Source organism: Acinonyx jubatus, chromosome E4 (assembly GCF_027475565.1).
Source record: "Acinonyx jubatus isolate Ajub_Pintada_27869175 chromosome E4, VMU_Ajub_asm_v1.0, whole genome shotgun sequence".
Classification (NCBI taxonomy): domain Eukaryota; kingdom Metazoa; phylum Chordata; class Mammalia; order Carnivora; family Felidae; genus Acinonyx; species Acinonyx jubatus.
This window is the reverse complement of record NC_069395.1, coordinates 12,076,044-12,098,102: the sequence shown is the minus strand read 5'-3', so window position 1 is coordinate 12,098,102 and position 22,059 is coordinate 12,076,044. Positions and strand designations below refer to the sequence as shown.

The 22,059-nt window shown below is 38.5% G+C and overlaps 1 protein-coding gene across 1 annotated transcript in view; it reads right to left on the bottom strand.

The window, feature by feature from the left end:
• Positions 1-13,558, bottom strand: part of EPRS1 (glutamyl-prolyl-tRNA synthetase 1) — a 70,930-nt gene extending 57,372 nt beyond the window's left edge. Inside the window, exons 1-6 of the mRNA XM_027074989.2 lie at positions 13,374-13,558; positions 9,392-9,476; positions 5,958-6,057; positions 4,923-5,079; positions 3,266-3,405; positions 1,874-1,968 (exon numbers count right to left, since the gene is read on the bottom strand). Of these exons, the coding sequence (XP_026930790.2) occupies positions 1,874-1,968; positions 3,266-3,405; positions 4,923-5,079; positions 5,958-6,057; positions 9,392-9,476; positions 13,374-13,419 (623 nt within the window). The 5' untranslated portion in view covers positions 13,420-13,558. The remainder of the gene's footprint in view (positions 1-1,873; positions 1,969-3,265; positions 3,406-4,922; positions 5,080-5,957; positions 6,058-9,391; positions 9,477-13,373) is intronic.
• Positions 13,559-22,059: the final 8,501 nt, after the last annotated feature.

Below are 22,059 nucleotides of genomic sequence, written 5' to 3'. Positions count from 1 at the left end.
AGATGTTAACAGTGCTTTCTTCACAAGGCTGTGAGGATTAAAACGCTGTGTGTATAGGGTTTGATAGTACCTGTACATAACAGTTTCTATATATGTTAGCTAGGAATAAGAAAAAGGGCTGGGGTGCCTGGGTGGCTCAGGTGGTTAAGTGTCCAATTCTCAATTTCGGCTAAGGTCACGATCTTACAGTTTGTCAGTTTGAGCCCTGCATGGGGCTCTGCGCTGACAGTGTGAAGCCTGGATTCTCCCTCTCCGTCCACCCCTCCCCAGCTTGCGCACTCTCTCTCTCTCTCTCTCTCTCTCAAAAATAAACCTTAAAAAAAAAAAAAAAGAAAGAAACAGGGCTGAAGCCGTGCCTTCTGGCTCTTCATGAAAGACATAGAAAAATAAAAAAGAAAAATTAAAGAATTCTTTAGCAGTATACAGGGATAGGACAAAAATTATGAATAAGAAAACAAAACAAAAACCCACCAAACAAAAAAGAAGATTCCCAAAATACCTGAACATTATATTCCAAATCCCAAAATTGTATTTGGCCAAGACTATGGTGTCTGAAATTGACATGACTTATGGCAGACAAATGTGTTTTACAGAGTAAATTATAAATGTGAGGCACTCACTATTCCAAGAAATGATGGTGACAAAAATATAAGAAGATTCTAAAAGGACAAATGTCCAAATGCCGCAGCTATAAACAGCCACTGCTTAGAAAGTGGCTTTTTATCAAACCATTAAAGTCACTCACTCCCAACGGAAAAGCATGACCTGTCGCAGTAAGCACACAGGAACAGAACACAGGGCCACATGGACCCAAGATGTCAGTAGGAATTAAGTGTGTATGAGAAGTCTTATCTATGAGATTCCACTTAATCAACTACCCATCGATCACTTAATGATTTAGTCTGTGAATTTTCCAAAATCCTTATTTCTCTTTCATCCCCTTCCATCAATCCTTTATTTTGACACCAAAATCAGCAAACTTAGAAAAGCAGAGAGAAAATGCAGAATTCTAAAACAGATTTTCTTGTCAATGGTGTTTATGAAAACTTTGTGGAGAACTCTTAAGAACAACTAAAATAAAATGGATTTTTCCTTATCTGCCACTTTCTGTTATCTACACATTCCACTTACCACAAATGGGTAAGAAAATCTGAAATTAAGCAAAATTCTGGCATTAATAAGAGGTATTTTACTGTATTACTCACTATCATGGGAAAGGGGCTATCACAAAGCTTGTCCGGTATGCTCACAGAGGCTGGTGCAAAGGTGGACTCCCCCTGACCTTGGGTAATGCTGGGCAAGGCCTGAGACAGCCCCAGGCTGGTGACCACCAGCCAGAACAGTCTTCTTCTCTATTGCACCCTTCAAATATTATTTTCTATTGGTGCCAAAAGTGAAAGGGGTTGGGAAACATGCTAACAACAGAAAGAATTCAATAAGAATAGGCTTTTCAGGATGCCATTTTATTTCATAAAAAAGTAACTTAAAAATAATTCTACCATAACTTCTGCTCACCAAACGAACTGCTCAGGATACAAAACAAATCCCTATTAAATGAGAGCCTAAAAATCTCAAAATGTAAATAAAACTTAAGGGTTTCTATTTATGGAAAGTTTCCTATTTATAATTAAAATTCCACCTGGGGTAAAATAACAATGTTGTCTAATTGCTTTAAAAAGCTAAAACTACAAATTCAATACATTAACATTAATTATAACAGACTTAAATGTTCAGAAATTTGACACCCCCCCCCAATTAAAACCTTACTCATTTTCTTCCATATTAGTAATCTAGTAATATTAAAAGCATTTAATGGTCTTTAAGCTTTTCCATTGAATATATTTCATTGTAATTACAAGTTACATTTTCTTACCCACTAGCCTCTGGAGGAAATCTGACAGTAACCTTTCCCATCTCAGCACCTGGAAGCTCAACAAATTTCCCAACATCTTGCTTTTTCTCAGATGTCTGAAAAGCAGAAGAAAAACAACATATAAAATAGTTACATCGTTAAATGTTTAAGAATACACTCATTCAACAAATACTCAATACCCACTATGTGCCAGGCACGGTTACAAGACAAATGATGACTAGAACGTCATCCTTGCACTTAAGGACCCCAAATCTTGTGAAGGACATAAATAAAACTAAACACTGGCAACAGACCATACATATGTATGTATAGAATGCATTACAGCAGTGAGTTGAAGTTAACCAACAGCATCTAGGGTCATCAGGAAAAGCTTAAAAGGAGGTAAGAACCAAGCTGGACCTTAAAAAGTACGTGGAGATACATCAGATGCAGAATGTAGAAGGTATTCATTCTAAGAAAAGGGGTAACAGCACAGGTAAGACACAAAGACAATGCAATGTCTATGAAAAGTTAGAAATACATGGGGTGGGTGAATGAGCAAAGAAGCTGAAGCTGTTGACAAGGTCCAAAATACGAAGCCTCTTATGAACTTGCTTTTAGGTTTTAGGCAATGAGGAAATCTCAGGGGGTAATGGGACCATTTATTTGTACTTTCTAAAATGACACCCAGCCCAGTGCAGAAGCTAAACTAGAAAAGAGAGAGACCTTTGATGAGATTATGGTATTAAATCAACAGGGGGTAATGAGGCCTCAATAAAAATCAAAAGCAGTGGAGACAGAAAACATAGATATGAGAACACAACTTGTTGATTGATTTCATGGGAAAAAAATGGTGAAGGATGAATGAAGATTTTTAGCCAAAACAGCTGAGTGGACTGTGGTGTCTTTACCCAAGCAGACAGTAGTCTTCAAATTTTACTGTGCCAGAAAATCTTTAAACTTTACTATACATGCCTAATATGTTAAACAGATCACAGTACAGAGACCTTGAGAAAAGAATCTTTTCTACCGTACTCTATGTCACACATCCTAGAGAATCAACAAAAAGGCTCTGCAGAAGCCTAGGACTCAATGGTTAAAAATCAACAAACAGGAGAGAGTCAGGAGGAAGAAAATACGGTATAGCTATAAAAAGGAGGTTTTAGTTACTTGGAGTTTGGATTTCCTAAGGGACATACACCGGATGACCATAATATTTTAGACATATAATTACAAAGATTAGGCTTTATGTAGTTAAATAATTAAAGGTAAGCTAAAACTTTATAATAGCCTTGGCAGATTTTTCCAAGAAGATCCTTTTTCATGGATGGAAAGGGGGAAAAAAAACCACAAACTATTAGTAGGAATAATTTTCTTTTCAGATCTACAGTCTCAGCATTAAGAATGGCTCACCACTTTAGCTTTGGTCGCTGAAACGTTCCACTTGGCACCTACGGACTGGAAGGCCTGGTGGGCTTCAAGGAAGCCAAACCAGCGTTTGACATGCACTGGAGTTTTGTTCTGTTTCAACTGTTCCTGCCACGCCGGATTTCCTGTTAGCAAACATAATTTTAAAACCATTCAATAAATCTGCGACTTTGAAAGCAAAGTTTTAGTTGTAGTTAATTTAAATAAACAAGATGGCTTAAAGTTGTTCTTCTATAGGGGCGCCTGGCTGGCTCAGTCGGTGGAGCATGTGACTCTTAACCTCAGGGTCTTGAGTTCAAGCCCCCTGTTGAGTGTGGAGTCTACTTACCAAAAACAAAAAAAACAAAAAAAAAAAAAAAAAAAGGTACACTTCCATAATGAAACATTTTAAATCTAGACACACATTGCAATGTTTTCATGTAATTCTTTAACATACTTTACAGAATTCACAAAAGGTAATTAAAACTATTTCTGCAGTTCAACTCAATGAAATGAATACTAAATCCTGCTCTCACCACCACCACACACCCACTATAAGGCCAATGCCACACTTTTTTTTTTTTTTTTTAAAGTTTATTTGAGGGGAGGGAGAGAGAAAATCCCAAGCAGGCTCTGCCCTGTCAGGGCACAGCCTGACGACACAGGGCTCAATCTCAAGATCTGTGAGATCATGACCACAGCCCAAACCAAGAGTGGGTCACTTAACTGACTGAGCCACCCAAGCACCCCAACCAATGCCACATTTCGTAGATAAGGAAAAACTTTAAGTAGATCCACTAGAAAACAAAATAGAAATCAAGATCAAGAAGTAGCTCATTTCTTCAGATGTAATATCAAAAGTAGGCACTAAAGGAAAATTTAATTAACATCACACAGCTACATCCTTAAGATATATCTTCCTTTTCACACATATTAAGTCAAAAATAAAAAAAAGACAACAATGTCAAACCTATACATGAAAACATTTAATTAGAAAAGGACTTCATTTTATGTTGGTTATTTTAATAATAATTTAATTGAATTTGGAGAAAAGTTTTAGCCACAAAAATATTACACATAATGTAAAAAATGACACATAATGCAGAATTAAACAACGATAAAACCTTCTGGCGTATTTGCTATTTTTTTTTTTAAAGAAAATAACAAAATTCAAGTCCCCTTTATACCTCTCATCAATCCCATAATCTTACCCTGTTACAAACTAGTCACAGAAGAGCAGATCAGTGACCCCCAAGAGAAACAACTCCAGATTACCCCCCAAACACATATACACCCATAATCAGAGACAACAATGCCTGGAGTAAAGGAATGGCTGAGACAGGAGAGGTGCTGACATAAATGGGATGAGGGCTTCTTTAGCAGGGCCAAGGTCAGCTTCATAGGCAGCAGGGAGATGGATTAGTGAGAAAGATGACCTCTAGGGACAGCAAAGGATAGGGAATCCCTGTGACTTGACCGGCATAAAGTAGCAGGTGGTCATTCCTTTGCAAGGAAGTCCTAAGTGACTCTTTCTATGTGGGTATGTTTGTGTGTATGCACATGTATATGTATGTATATATTCACATATGCAGAAATATGTACACTTCTTACTCATCAAAATATCAATTAAAATAGAACAACCTTCAGGAAGAATAATTGATACCTTTTAGGGTAGCCCAAACACATAAATCTGCTAAGCTCAAGGAATTTCCAACTAAGTATGTTCTCAGAGACAGGCAATGATTGAGCTCGTTGATTGCAGAAGTAAACAAATTACATGAAGACAATTTTGTGGCACTAAACTCCAGCCAGTGATCAATCTGTGAACATAAAAGATGGAAAATAAATGCACACCACGGTTTAGATTTAAACAAACAAATGGTCTTAGTTAGAAACATGCCTATCTTATCTCCAATTACAGAATCTGCCATTATGTGGATTTAATTCTGTTTGCCTGGGATCTAAACTGGCATTAAACAAATTTCATTCATTCATTTTTCATTTTAATTTCATTCATTTTTCTGTTTTTTTCTTTTTGCAGGGGTGTGGAGGGGCACTTCAAGGAAGAAAAAGATTTGAAAACTGGCAGCAGCAGGAAGGAATAACCAACTTGATCAAAACCGGCAGGTGATTATCCACCTGCAAAATTAAAAAGTAAATTCTTAGGAAACTATTCTTTATATTTCAAATTTTGCAAATTTAGGAAAATTAGAGCTGACTACAAACAAAGAGAAAAGCATCTAAACAACTGTACAGGAAGTTAATCTACTGTTGCTATAATTAATCAAAGTATATACCTAGAAAGGAAAAGAGAATCCAAACTATGTGTGTGACCCTGGGAAAACCTCGTAATTTTCTAGGCCTGCTGCCTCATCTGTAACATTAAGGGAGGTGCAGGAGATGATCTATACAGTTACATCCAGGTATGAAATTTTAGGACTCTATGAAGAAGACAGCACTCACTGACCCAAGAGGACTGCTGGTGGGGATTAAAAGTTGAAATTTAGGAGCTAGGAAGTTTTTTCCTGAAAATAAAAATAAGATGAGAATTCCTTAGCTAGGTCTGTAACTAAAACTCCATCAATAACCTTAAATAGAATAATCATACATAAGTCAACAATAAAATGAAGTTCTCAAAAGAACAGAAGTATAAATCAAATCAAAAGAAAACAAACCCAAGGAAGTGTTCCTTCCTTACCTCAGTATGTTCCAGCAGGTTCGAGCCATAGAGCCTAGCTGTAGTTGCAACTCGAGCCAAGTAGCGAAGTATGGAATTTATGTCTGTGAATACCACATTTCTAGAATACAAGCAGGAGATAAAATATTACCGTAGCTCTAGCAAATCAGTAGGAGTCATGAGACTTACGAAGAACTGTAAAAATAGAACCCTTACGTTTACCATGTAGTTTCCACTACAGTTTAAAAAAAAATCTGCCTAAAAAAAACCAATCTGCCTAATTCATTCTTTACTGTTTCTATCAAATTCCAATATGTTCTGAATGTTCAGTTAAATCCGACAATTCAGTTAAGAGTGGACTATCTATACTGCTTTGTCCTTCTAACTATTGTCTATTCAGTGGTGAAAATATGAAAATATAATTGGGATATCAAGAGTAACTGATGTAAAATAAATCAAGGCAAAGAAGTCAAGGATATACAGTCATAAAGATGCTAGTTGTATCAACTTCCAAGTAAAGATGACAGATCAAACCATATAAAAACTGTTCTGTAAAAATTATTTTTTAAAAAGACACACACCCATAGGAAAAAGAGACTAAGGAAAAGAAAGAATAACAAAATTCAGAAGCTAGAGAGATGAATTTAACAGGTCTGAAAAAACCGAATCTTAAGCAGACAGTGGACAAAGCTGAAAACCAACCTAACTTCAATTTTAGAATCCACAAAAGACTTAGGAATGGAAATAAGAATGAACTGGGGCTAAAATTAGGAGGGCTGGTAAAAAGTCTATTTAAGAATCAGTTGGAGGACACACGGGTGGCTCAGTTAAGTGTCCAATTCTTGATTTTGGCTCAGGTCATGATCTCATGGTTCATGGGGTCAAGCTCCAATTCAGGCCCTGCACGGACAGCCCAGAGCCTGCTTGGGATTCTCTCTCCCTCTCCCTCTGCCCCTCGGCCACTTGCAAACACACACACTCTCTCTCACAATAAATAAATAAACATTAAAAAAAAAAGAGAGAGAATCAGCTGGAAATAGATACCATCAAACCCTATTCTGCACAGCTGGGCTGCTTCTCTTCTTCAATCTCGGCAAAAACTGGAGGTTTATTCTCTAAGCACTAAAACAGAGGGTCTCTCAACTGGCGGAAATTGGTCACTGCTGAGTTGGTTTATGCAAGTAACTGGGTAAATGAATATACATATACTAGATGCTGAGATCTTTAGCCTTCTTCCCTCTCTCAGCTCCCAAAATATTCTGGTATGAACTCTTTACCTTCTAAACAAGAGACTTTCAGTCTTCGTTGAATAATCTCATCAGCTTAAGAAGAAATAACTAAGGATACTAACATCAGAAGTTCCCACTAAATAAACTGCTCAATCAGACCAACGTATGCTCAGAGCTGACAAGCCCACCTTGAGGTCAGAATTTGCAAACAGCTTTAAATTCCTACCAAAATCTAAGAAGGTCATCAGGAATTACCAAATATTTGAAGAAAGCGTTTAACTTAAAAGATAGTAACCAAAATAAGCACATAGTAAAATGCAACCTGGACAAATTAGGAAAAAGAAAACGAAACAATATATTGCAATCATAAAATAACAAGATACTGTTAAAAGAAGTACCCAAAAAATAAAAAACAGCTCTTAGATACTAAAAATATAGTAGCAAAAATAGAAAAAACTCAATAGAAAAAAATGGGATGATAAAGTTGAAGAACACTCCAGAAAGTAAAAAGAAAAAAATAGATGGAAAGTGAAGGTGATACTTAATCCTAATATCCCTATAAAGAACAGAAAATGGAGGAGAAAATCATCAAAAATTTTTAAACATTTTCCAAAACAGAAGGATTTCCATTCCACATTTAAAAGAGACCAAGCACCCAGTGGAAGAGATTTTTTAAAAGGCCCACACAGGGCACGTGGCTGGCTCAGTCGGCAGAACATGTGACTTAATCTCATGGTTGTGAGTTCGAGCCCCAGGTTGGGGGTAGTGATTACTTTAACATCTTAACAAAAAAACCCAGACCCACGCTAAAGCATATCACTGTGAAATTTCAGAATACTGAATCACCAGAAAATATTCCTGCAAATTCCTAAAGTCACACAGAACAGATCAGGAATCAGACAGGCTTCAAAAGAGAACAAAGCAAACAATTATTCCATGGAAAAGTAAAAGTTGTACACAAAAGGTAATCATAGTATGTGGCTCAGCAGTGAGTAAAACTTACTAGGTCATTACAGTGTAAACACTGAAAGGTGACCTAATCAAAATTACGATACAACTACACTGGGAGGAAGGAGGAGAGGGGAGTGGAAGAGTGTGTTTGAGTATGTGTTTTTGTGTATCTTGCCCCTTTCCCAAAATAAGTCTTTCTGTCAGTTTGTTATGAACCTTTCAACACTTTTCAAATCTGCACCTTGCTGGAGAATATCCTTGAAGTTTTCTTTCAATTTGGTCTAGATTCTACTATCTGGTGAAATACTGTTAAAAGAATCTGAAACCAGGTTGTGTCCATTTCTTAGTTTCATTAAACAAAAATTAAAGAGAATAATATCTCCCTTTCCAGTTCTTTTTATTCTTTCCAGTGGGTTCCAAAAGAAAGATGTTTAATCTTCCATATATCCCAGGATGCAAATGATTCACTTTAATCAAGAACATATAGTATATGCTCATTGTAGAAAACTTGGAAAACAGAGAAGGAAAAAAAAAAACCCAAACACCCATAATTCCATCACCCAGAAACAGACACTATTAAAAGTACTGCACACTTCTCAAACATATTTTTCTATGCAAATATGTGATTTTATCTTTACGTTCTTTTTAATTAACATTATATTGTAAATATAACCCATCACTAAAAGTTTTTCATAAGCTTTTTCACAGATGCCTAACATTCCATGCTGTGGATTTACCATATTTATTTGCTATTACTACTAATTTTGAATATTTCCAATTTTCTACCAGAATAAATCACAGTAGAATTAAAAACCCTTATGTATAGGGGCACCTGGGTGGCTCAGTCAGTTAAGCATCTGACTTTGGCTCAGGTCGTGATCTCACGGCTCATGGGTTCAATCCCCGCATTGTCATGTCAGCTGTGCTGACAGCTCAGGGCCTGGAGGCTGCTTCGAATTCTCTCTGCCCCTCCCCCACTCCCCCACTCTGTCTCTCAAAAATAGACAATCATTAAAAATTCTTCACTCTTAAAAAAAAACCTCATGTATAAATCTTTCTGTACATTTCTACTTTCTTTTAGATTATAAGTGGGATCAGATACCTTACTGACAAATATGTGTCTCTGGATATACTTCTCTTAAGAATGAAGAATAGCATACTTCTTTCTAGGGACAATCTACCAACTAGCAACTAAAACAGGCACACAACATTGAATTCTGAATATTTCAAAAAAATGCTGTTCAGTACTGAAAACAGAGATATAAAAGTACTTACTCAGACACATGAAGAATATTCTCTTTCCCTTCTTCAACAGAAATGCTGACATTGTCTTTCACATGTTCTACAGCCAACAAAGCTCCTAAAAATAATGACATGAAAAGATTTTTCTTTATAAACTTGAATCATAAAGCAGTAAGAATGACTCAACAAACCAGTGTTAAGTCCTGCAAGGAGTAAACTTCTTTCCTAATGGTCTATAAACAGAAAGTATGGTCTTCTGGTCTTGGGGAAATATTACATCAGAAATTATTCATTGGCACAGTCCAACTGCTTTTGAATATGTTCAGCTTCCAGTTAAGGACACTGAAATTAATCTTTTCCTCCCTCAGAAGACAAGAAGAAATGAGAATAGCGCCTTCTATAAAAACTATTAATAACATTTCAGTGATTACTATGTGGTGGACACTGTGCTAAATGCTTTACAGTCATCGGAATTTTCAATCTTTATGGTCACCTTTATCTCCATTTTACAGAGGAGGAAACTGGGCTCGGAAGGATTAAATAATGAACCCAAGTTCTTGACTAAATATGTGCCACTCAGGAATTGAATGCAGGTCTAAGGCAGTCCAGAATTCAAACTCTAAAACACGGTGTAATCTGCCTCTCAATACCTATTAAATATCCTAAATTGACTCATTTAGTCCTATAAGTTTGGATAACATGGGCCACCAACACCCAGATATTGATTTCTAAATATCATGCTCTACTGGAAACAGGGCTGTGGCAGGGAAGGTACGAGATAACCCTGGAAAATCTTGTGCTAGAAAGCAAGTACACAAATAGATATGCCAAAAGGACACAGAGGCCAGCTTGGAGGGGCTCCCACTGGCAAACAGTAGCAATGTAACCACTAAAGTAAATGACACAAGTTTTACTGTCTCCATACAATGAAATCCTAAATGGCAAATAAAAAGCATGAAGTACTGTTACAGGCAGCAGGATAGATGAATCCCAAAGCATTATCCTATGTACAAAAGAATATATATGATATGATTCAATATATATGTAATTCTAGAAAAAGACAACAGTGACAGAAAACAGATCAGTGACTATCAGGGATGAGAGATGGGGAAGGGAAACTCACTGCAAAGGGGCATAAAGGTACTTTCCGAAATCAGAGAAATATTCTCTATCATTATTGTGGTGGTTACTGTATGTTACTTGTCAATTTTAAATTGGCAAAGTTTAGTATATGCATGTTGTAAGTCAATAAAATGGATTTCAAAAAATAAAAATTTTAAAAGAATAAAAGTAAATAATACAGATTATAACTTTTGAGTACATTTTTTATGAATTTTTTTTAATGGGAAAGAAAAATATCTTCTGACACAAAAATGCCAACTAATACATGTAGAAAGAACAGCAGAATTGGAAGGTCACCTTTGGCACCTTCTTAATCATAATCAAGTTGGGAAGGAAGCATCAATGGATGATGAAACCAGTAAGTGAAGGTTTGAGTAGGATGTTTACATGGTCCCAAAGCATTCAAAATGCCTTTTAAATGCAAAGGGAAAACTTTCCAGTGCGAAAAGCTGGCTGACACCATCTTAAGTAACTGAGATTAGATCACCAGTAATGGGAAAAATCAACTTCATGCACCAATTAATGGGTTGAAATGAAGAATACTGAATCACTTCTGTGCTACTCTTGCCAAAGATGTGTAGCTGAATCTAGCCACAAGGAAACATCAAACAATCTGATCAGGGGACATTCTTCAAGTAATTGGTCTTCAGCCTTCACAGAGGTCAAAGCTATGAAAGTCAAGGAAAGACTAAGACTATATTCCAGATTGAAAGAAACTGCAGAGACATGACAACTAGGTGCAAAGCATGATTCTGGATTTTGATTCCTGCACTATGGAGAGTACTGCTGGAACAATTAGTGTTGGAATATGAATGAACAGGGTCTGTGCATTAAATGGAAGAATGATATCAATGTGTACTTCCTGATTTTGATGTTCCTGTCAGGTCACAAAGTTTTTCCTCACTTGAGAGAGCACTACACTGGCATATTCTGGATGCTGAAGCATCATTATCTGCAGTGTGCTCTCCAGTGGTACAAGGGGAAAAGTATTTTGTTCTATTCTTGTACCCTGAAGTTTGAAGTTATCTTAACATTAAAACTTCACATGCTGAACACATATAAAATAGGGAAATAACAACAATGCAATCTGTTTTCTAAATGTTTCATCTAATTTTACTGATTTAAAGGTAAGATGTATTTTAATTAAGCAATGTGAAGAATTAAAAACAAAAAAGGAGAGAAGCAAATACATATTCTATAACTGGTCTACCGTTCAAAATGACAATAATTTTTTTTAAGATTCTCTTCCAGAATTAAGTCAGAATGTGATTCTGAGTTCTACAATTCACTAAGGAAACAGGTCTATCACCTTCAAGGTGATTTTCTAAGTAACATTAGTAAAAACTACAGCTAGAAAATACATAAATTGTGTTAAGAATTTTACCTACAGTCTCATATAATTCTGGCAACCAACCCTATGTGGAAGATACTATCCCTCTTAATCAAGGAAACCGTAGGAGAAGCCAAACAAGGAACTTGCCAATGTTCCACAACTAGTTAAGTGGCAGCCAGGATTGGACCCACGTCTCCAGGAAGCAAATGTCTTTGCTCTTAACCATGGGACCACACTGTCAAGTGCTTTCCAGCCCAAAAAGCAAAACCCATTTTCTTCCGGAGTTCATGGATTAGGGTGAGGTTAGCCCATAATTACTGGAACCAATAGGTTCAAACACCAGCATTTTTGAAGTACTTAAAATGGCTATTGTGGGTTTTGTTCCAAAAGACTCAGAATGCCACCAAAGCTGAAAATGTAGTGAATAATTCTGTCAACCGTATGTGGTCAAGTGCATCTAAAGATGGGCACTTCTCCCACATTAGTAAAGTATCTGTGAGTCTAGACTATGTCAACACATTACCAAATAGGAGATGAATAAACTACTTAAATTCTTTTGTGTAATTTTCCCAAGTAATAAAAAAAGCAGAAATTCCAAGCTATCTATCTACAATAACCTCAGCCACAAAGAAAAAGCAATTCCAAATAGAACTTAAGATGTACTAGGTGTATGGAAACCAATATGACAATAAATTTCATACACTGAGAAAAAAATCCCTATCTAAAATAAGTGCCTATGAATAAGAAAAGTATTTACAACTGAATTCAAATAATATACTTCCTCTGATATTTAAAATGACTTCACAATACTATGTAAAATGCAAAAAATAATTCTGTAAATAAAACTCTAGGCAGTTTAAAAAAAAAAAAAAAGATGTATTAGGAAGGTGACAGATCCGATGTTTATTCTGGCCTTGACTACATCCATAAGGATGTGTGTGGTAAAGCAACCCGATCAGTCCGCAGTATACTTGAGTGTTCCAGCAATTACCGTGCCACCATTAATTAAAAACAAGTGCAAGCTCAGTTTTAATACAACCTCAGCGACTACGATCGTCTGCCTGGTTCCCTTTGAATCCAATAAAACGTAAAGTAGTGAAGTGGACTGAAGATCTTTTCTGAGACGAGGGAGGAAGGGAGACGGGAAGGGGGATATGCTACAAGAGAGGCGAAGATAATGGGATTTTAACTTTCAAAATGATGTTTCTATGAGCAGTTGTAGGTCTCTAGGGAAAGCCACTTCAAAAAGGGAGAGGGGGGCTGGCTGAGAGTCATCCCTCTTAGAGAAAAGGACCGAGGCTGAGCGACGTGTCGCCCTACCCGGGCTCACACCACGCCTCCCTCCACGCCCGAGTAAACCGTCTCCGGGAGCAGATCCACACGGCCAAGGACGGGAAGATGAGGGCCGCGCTGCTTACTCCGTGTACAGTTTCGGGAAGACGGCAGGCCTAATCCCACACCGCGACCGCCACTGCGCAACGCCGGGCGCGGCGACCTTCCCTGCCCCGCACCCTCCCCGGCTGATGCAACCCACTTAGGTCGGCGGCCTCGGTCCCTTACCCAGCGGAGGGTCTCCTGCATTTACGGTCAGACAGAGCGTCGCCATCCCCGCCGGTCTGCGGCTCTACCTGTCAGTGCGCCTGCCTGGCCGTCAGAACCACCCCAAACCCGCCGAAAGCGAGAAGCTGCAACGTGTGCACGCGCCTGACGCTGCCGCAGCCTTCGCCCCTCCCCTGCGTCGTGGCTGCCGCCGTCTCCGCGCACACCGTGATGCGTCATCGCCGTGCGCCGTCTCCGCCCCGCCGCGGGCCCCGTGGTCTTCGACCCCGCCCCTCTGCTTCAGAGGGAAGGAGGGCCTAGAGGCGTTTCGCGCGGCCAACGGAGGGTGCTGAGGCGAACGAGACTTTACGACCCTTCGTAAAGCGAGGAGAGCAGGTGTGAGAGCGTTTCCGAGGTGTGAGGGCTTGCACGTGAGCCACAAAACGGAACACGCCAGGGGAGCGGTGTGTTGTTGATGGGCACTGCGTGTTTAGAAACACAGAGAAGTCGTGGAAGCACCCTGCACATCAAACCATGGTTACACTGGGGATGGGGGGGCTTTTCTGATTTTCCGCATTTTTCAAAAGAAGAATGCATTATCAAGAGTTATTTTCATATTTGAAAATAATGCTTAAAAAGAAAGGATTTATTTGTAAAAGGCGTTACTAAAAGCCAGTGCCCGCGTTTGTCTTGGCTTTGTTTGCCTGGACGCGGATTTCTCCTCTACACCCCGTGGGAAGGGGTGGGGGTAGAGGTAGGGGCATGTGTGTGCGTGTGTGTACTCCAAGGGCTGGTATTCGAGCCAAGGGGTCAAGAATTGATTCCAAAAAAAATATCTCAACCTCATCACCCCACCAGTACCACCACCAATACATGCCCCACGTGGCCTCAAGTGGGGGTGGCATTAAGTGGGGCCAGTTGGTGCTATTCAACTGGAGCCTGGGGTGGTCAAAGGTGCAGAAGGGCTTCACTCACCTGATGCCTGAGGTGGGAAGTCTAGAAGCCTAGGCTCAGCTGGATCCCACCCCTCTCCATAGGTCCTCTCCATGTGAAGCCTCCAGCAGGGGAGTAAGACTTCTTACAGGGTATCTCAGTATCAGGAAAGTGAAGGTTCCAAAAGACCAAGATGAAAACTGCTAGGGTCCTCCTGATCTAGCTTCGGAAATCACATAGCGTCACTTTTGGGCCACTTGATTGGTGACCAGTGAATCACAGGGCCCACCTGGATACAAAAGAAGGGACTACACAAAAGCATCAATACGAGGAGGTATGGTTCACTGGGGTCTGTAGTAGATTTCTTGTGTCTCCCAAGAAAAGTCCAAGTCCTGGTCCCTCAGTCCCTCTAAATGTGACTATTTGGAAACAGAGTCTTTGCATATGTAATGAAGTTAAGGATATTAAGATGGCATCATCTTAGAAGGAGAGGGAAATTTGACACATTTTAATGAAGTCACAGAGACACAAAAGGAAGGGCTCCAATGGGTCAGGTTGAAAGTCAGGATGTCTGCATCACCAATTTCAAAATCTTCTTACTGAATCAGAGAAACCCACTGATGCATAATGAACTGAACATCACCACCAATAGGCTCTATGGAAAAATGATGCATCAGTTTCTTCAGGACTTGGATAACGTTAACAAACTGTACCTAGCCAGTGTGGGTTCTGCTGATTAGGTAAACGCTGCTGAAGAACGTAAAGAAGGTTCATTCCTCAGTGAAAAGCCAAACAAATGAAGAACATCAAGGACTGCTTCCCAGTGGCTCTCTTAGCAAATCTGTTGTGCTAATCTTAGCAAATATGGTTCTGGTGGACACAGTCTATTTCAAAGAGCAGTGGGACCAGGAATTTGATAAAGAACATACTGAAGAGGGAGAATTTGGACTGAACAAGAATATGAGCAGATCTGAGCAAGGTCTTTAATTCTGCCTTCCTTAAGGATATGCAAGCCAAGATTCTGAAATGCCATAAAAAGGCAAGCATGGCCTTGCTGATCTAAGCACGATTGATCATGCGGATCTAAGGAGGATTTTGCTGCTGCCAAATGAAGTAAATGGTCTGCAGAAGCTTGAAGATAAACTCACTCCTGAAAAATTGATAGCCTGGGCAACTTACAGAATGCAAGCAAGAGTGATGTAGATTTGTACTTAGTTCAAAGCGGAAGAGAGCTCTGGTATCAAGGCCATGCTGGGAGCCATGGGAATAGTGGATGCGTTCGGTCAACAGAGCATGACCAGGAGCCAGGGTGTTGAGGTGTCTAAAGTCCTACACAAGTCCCTTGGGGAGGTGGCTGAGCAAGGCACAGAATCTGCAGCTGCCACTGGCATGGAAACTTCCGACGTCATTGCCCTTTTATGAAAATTTCCATTGTGATCACCCTTTTCTGTTCTTTGAACACATTAAAACCAACAGCATCTTTTTCTTTGGCAGAGCCTCCCCTCCCTAGATGCTGTCAGCCGGTCACTACTTTTGGTAAAAGCTCACAGAGTTGTTCTGGGAAATTGACTGCTAGAAATAACAGGTTCTATTTGTTTTCCTTTCTAGTATCAGTCACAACCAAGAATTTAATAGTTGGAATATCATGTCTGCCTATTTCTCTCACTCCACAAATGTGCAAACCTACATTTTTCCCACTAAAGTTCCCTTTGGACATTAAAATAACATTCCCTTTGTACAAAATGTTCAGCTTCAAGATTAGACAAAGGGATATTTCAATACTGCATCTTCTAAAGTTGAAATATTGTTTCTGAACTGTTTACATGAATCAAACCAAATTATACCTGCTCTTCAAACTTATTAACCCAGACTCGTCCATTTCTTTGAATTTAGCTACTATCTGGGACCCTTACATGTCTATTTTATTTTATTTTATAAAATACATTATCAGTAAACCAATGACTAAAAAAAAAAAAAAAAAAAAACAGTAGTACATCTTTTATCTGTTTGCACCACTTTCCTTTTCCCTGAAATTATTTTCCCCCAGATTTTCATGACTGACTTCTTACTCAAATTTCAGATCTGAATGTACCTTCACACGTCCCTTTTGATGTCTTTAGCTTTTAATTTTTGCTAATATTGCATTTCTTATCTATAGCCTTTCAGACATAATATTTACAGATTAAGGTCTTTTTAACTTGCAAACACAAAGGTGAGAAGTGGAATTGTTACCTGTCTAGCCTTGTAAAGATGGTTCCATAACATGTTTAACCTCATATTCTCCATAGATGGTCCCTCTCAGCTAGTAAATCAGACAAAATGTTCTATTTGAAGTCAGTGTAGTCTTAGATCGTCTTTTGTTACTTCTTCTGTTTTATGTTTATCCTTTTAAAATCGCTTAGCAGAGAGCTCCGTATGCTGCCACTTCAAGCTTCTATGTTTTGGCCCTTTTATTATATATCTGCTTTTTTTATGATTATAGACTCATAATTTCATTCAAACAAAACAATGGAAGAGGCTTTCATTTTTCCTGGTCACAATATCATAAATGGCCAAGGGACAATATGTATCTTTTTCTAAATGTGTGGAAACACTTAAATGAGATAATGGTTAGAGGGGGTAGGAAAAAGAGAATTATAAAGTGCTATGTGATGCCATTAAGATAAGGAAACTTGTATTGTCATGCTCAGCATTTATTTTATGACTATTAAGAACTCCAAGGTGAAAGTCACATTCCCCCCTAGTTATGGGCCCCTCCACTTCATCAACCAATGCCTTACGTAACTTTCGGGGAGCTGTTTCAGATTTGGTCACAGCTTCCATCTAGGTAGTAAGCAATGTGTTCACAGAGTGCTAATACTGTGATAGATTACACTGATACTTTGAAGCTGCCCTCTTCTAAATATACTCCTCTTGGTCAAAGTGATTTTTAAGATTTTTTTGATATTATTAAGTTTCACAAAGGGTCCAATAGACTTTCCTGCACATCACTGATGTACACTCACTAAATATTATGCAGTGATTGAATCGTATATGAGATATAGGGAAAAGATCAGTGTTTATTTGCTGAGGAATTCTTGGGTCTCTCTTAAAAATTCTTTTCATATTGAGTGTCTTTTTCCATATGACGTACTAGGGATACAGAGAATCTTGAAATCACTTCCTCAACAGATGAATAACCAAATAACCTGTTTTTGAACACCTTCAGTGATGAGGAACTTAATACTGCTCAAGACAGCCCCCTCTGTTTCTAAACACCTATTACTATTAGAGGCATCTAAATCTGCTTTTCTGTACATCTGCCCACTACCCTCAGAGGCTGTTCAGAACAGGTCTGGGATCCTCTACATGGCAACTTTTCATACACTGGAAGTTGTCATGATGCCTCCCATGTCTTTGTTCTCTAGGCCAGATGTCTCCAGACCTTTCAGCAATCCTTCAAATGATAGTTTTAATCTATCCCACCTTCCCTCTTCCAAACATGCTTCTGTTACTCAATGTGTCTTTTAAAATGTGATAGTCAGAACTGAACAAAAGGTTCTGGGTGTGGTGCGATCAGGGCAGAGTGCAGGCAGAAGCACTGTCTTTTGTTTTGCCCATCACCATGCTAATAACGTACGCCAAGTTAGCTCTTTACAGCCACAAGAAACTGTTGACTCATATTAATATTGTAAACAACTCCAGGACAGAGAGCCCAGAAATAAACCCATACTTAAAAGGTCAATTAACTATGAGAAAGGAGGCAAGAATATACAATTCTTGAATATACAAGAATATACAAGTGTTTTAAATAAATGGTGTTGGGAATACTGGACAGCTACATGTAAAAGAATGACCACTTTCTCACACCATACACAAAAATAAGCTCAAAATGTATTAAAGACCTAAATGTGAGACCTGAAACCATAAAAACCCTAGAAGAGAACATAGGCAGTAATTTCTCTGACATCAGCCCTAGCAATATTTTTCTAGATATGTCTCCTAAGGCAAAGGAAACAAAAGCAAAAAATAAACTGTTGGGACTACATCGAAATAAAAAGTTTCTGCACAGCAAAAGAAACAATCAACAAAACAAAAGGCAACCTACAGAATGGAAGAAGATATTTGCAAATGATATATCTGATAAGGGGTTAATATCCAAAATATATAAAGAACTTATACAAGTCAAAACCAAAAAAAACCACAAATAATCCAATTAAAAATGGACAGAAGACATGAATATACATTTCTCCAAAGAAAACATGCAGATGGCCAACACACACATGAAAAGATGTTCAACATCACTAATCATCACAGAAATGCAAATTAAAACCACAATGAGATACCACCTGTCAGAATGGCTAGTTGCAAAAAAAACAAGAAACAACAAGTGTTGGCAAGGATGTGGGGAAAAGGAAACCCTTGTGCACTGTTGTTGGGAATGTAAATTGGTACAAGCATTGTGGAAAAAAATAGGGAGTTTCTTCAAATACTAAAAAGAAATATACCATATGACCCACTAATTCTACTACTGGGTGTCTGCCACCAAAAAACCAAAAATACCAATTTAAAAATATATATGCACCCCTACGTTTACTGCAGCATTGTTCACAATAGCCAAGATATGGAGACAACCCAAGTGTCCATCCATAGATGAGTGGATAAAGATATGGTATACACACACACACACACACACACACACACACACACGAATATTACTCAGCCATGAAAAAGAATGAAATCTTACCATTAGTAACAACATGGATGGACCCAGAGGGTATTATGCTAAGTGAGATAAGTCAGACAAAGAAAGACAAATACATATGATTTCACTCATATGTGGAATCTAAAAAACAAAATAAATGAACAAATGAGAAACCAGACTCTTAAATACAAAGAACAAACTGGTAGTTGCCAGAAGGGAGGTGGGGGAGGGGACAGATGAAATAGGTGAAGGGGATTAAGAGGTACAAACTTCCATTTGTAAAATAAATAAGTCATGGAGACAAGAAAAGTACAGCATAGGGATTTTAGTTAAAAAAAAGATTGTAAACAACTAAAATCCCTCAAGTTCCCCATTCTCTGTTTAACTAATGTAAGACGTTGCATGCACTAACTTAGCCTAGTCTTGATCCATAGAAGATTTGATAGAGCTAACATTTTCATTTTAAATATCATTGCTAACTTTTAACTTTTGAGATTGTTTTAGTTCCATCTATGTCATTCAGCACATTGACTACTGTCAAAGTAATACAGACGGTTCTGAAAAGACTTAGGTACAAACATTCCAAGTGCCCAATGACTGGATGAGTCCAGAAATGCCTTAACAATTCAGAAGAGAGTGGGATTGTTTACGGAGTAGGAAAGAGATTAGTGCTAAGAAGTAATGACAACTATTCTATTTGTTTACAGAGTTCTGCAATCGTATTATTCTTCCCAGTCGAAACCGTATCATTCTTGATTTTGAGAAGCATGGAATCATCAAGAAAATGGATGTCATCAATAGAAATGACAAAAAGAGTGTACAACTGTGGTACACAAATAGAAACCTGCTTTCGGGAAAGTAGGACTACAGCAGTAAGAGTCTCAGATCTTAGGACCATTATCTTCTTGGATGCTTTTATTAGTTCCAATCGTTTTCTTAGACATTTTGAATTTTCTAGGTACTTTTCTTCTTTCCAGCCAATATTTCTACCTCCTATTTCTTTCATTGTCAAAGGGGCAATGTTATGTCGAGCAAAAGCATATTTCTCTTACTCCTGACTTTGTGGGAATATAGCTGTTTCACTATCAAGAATAGTGTTTCCTTCTGGTATCTTACAGATACTCACTATCCAGTTAAGGAAAATTGCTTCTGTTCTTAGGTTAGCAGTATTTTTTCTTAAAAAAAAAAATTAAAATGGGCATTTTCAGCATCTACTGAGATTCAAACAACACATTAAACCCTTCTTACAATGTAAATTAACAGGAAATACAGAGGTGAAAGAAAAAAACTCTGCCCTTCATAAAGGGACCTAGTCTCATACATGAAAGAGACAAATAAAATTTGCTATACAATGGGATACATGCAGCAACAAATACATTCATCTTTTTTTTTTAACATTTATTTATTTTCAAGAGATGCAGAGTGCAAGTGGGGGAAGGGCAGAGAGAGAGAGGGAGACACAGAATCTGAAGCAGGCTCCAGGCTCTGAGCTGTCAGCACAGAGCCCAACATGGGGCTCAAACTCACGAACGGTGAGATCATGACCTGAGCCGACATTGGCCACTTAACCGACCGAGCCACCCAGGTGCCCTAGAAATACCTTCATCTTAAAAACATTTTGGAGGGGGCACCTGGGTGGCTCAATCAGTTAAGAGGCCACTTTTGGTTTCCGCTCAGGTCATGATTGCACAGTTTGTGAGTTCCAGCCCTGCATCAGGCTCTGTGCTGACAGTGCGGAGCCTACTTGGGATTCTCTCTCTCTCTGTGTCTCTGTCCACCCCTCCCTGGCTCACGCTCACTCTCTCACAAAATAAATAAATAAACTAAAAAAAATTAAAAAAACATTTTGGAAATAAGAGTAATAACAATAAATGCATGAGTAAAAGCTTACACAAGGTACAAAGTAGCTCAGAAGATGGAAAATGATTATTCACGGTGAGTAGGGGAGGGAAGAGAGAATAGTAAAGGAAAGCTTCCAGTAAGAGATGGCATATCTAAGGGATGGAAAAAAAGAGGTCAAAGAAAGAACATGAGCTAAAGCCTGGAGTTGTGAAGCTGTGTGTATTTGGAAAACCGGCCAGTTCATTACTGCCAGAATGTAAAATGTTTTGCAATGAGAGATTAAAAAGCTGGAATGTCAGCAGATACTAAATTATAAAGAGTTCTGAGGAACTAGAGTTCATCCCGTGATAGGAAGTCAGTAAAGAGTTCTAAGCAGCAGCAAGAGATATGATTAGGATTCATTTTACAAGGACCGTTTCGACAACAGTATGGCAGGTGGATTGTTGTGTGCAGAAACGGTGGCAGAGAGACCAGTTAAAATGGCATTACAGCAATCTATCAGAGAGGAGGTAAAAGATGAAGGCCTAAACTAAGGCAATAAAAATCAGAATTGAGAACAGAGAGGAAGTTCCAGACATATTTGAGAGGTCGACTCAGTGGTGATTAGAGAGATGCTGAGGAAGGGGGTGGTGGGAGGAAGCAGGTGTGTCTGGGTTTATAGCCAGGCTTCAGGTCGGATGATTGGGTGGATGGTTGTCATCGTCTTAAGAAGCAAGACAGGAGGGAAAACAGGTTGGCCAAGTATTTGTCCCCAAACTGATTTTTTGAGATGCTTCCATCTAGACAAAGGGGTGCCTGGCTGGCTCAGGCGGTAGAACATGCCACTCTTGATCTTTGGGTCGTGAGTTCAGGCCCCATGGTGGGCATGGAGACTACTTAAAAAAAAAAAAAAGGTATCTAGATGAAAATATCCCATAGCAACTGCATAATATAATTCTGAGGCTTAGTTCAAACATCTTGCTGGAGTTGAGTGGTTGTCAAAATTGTGGCGATAAACCAGGAAGAGGATATGGAGCTGTCCTATGTAATATGATGGGCACTAGCCACGCAGGGCTATTTAATTTTTTTCTAACAGTTTCATTAAAATATAATTCATACACCGTACAATTTACCGATTTAAAGTGTACAACCCAATGGCCTTTAGTGTATTCAGAGTTGTTTAATCATTAACACGATTTTAAACCATCACTCCAGAAAGAAACCCTGTATCTTTTAATAGTCATTTTCATTTCTCCTAAATACTTAAAA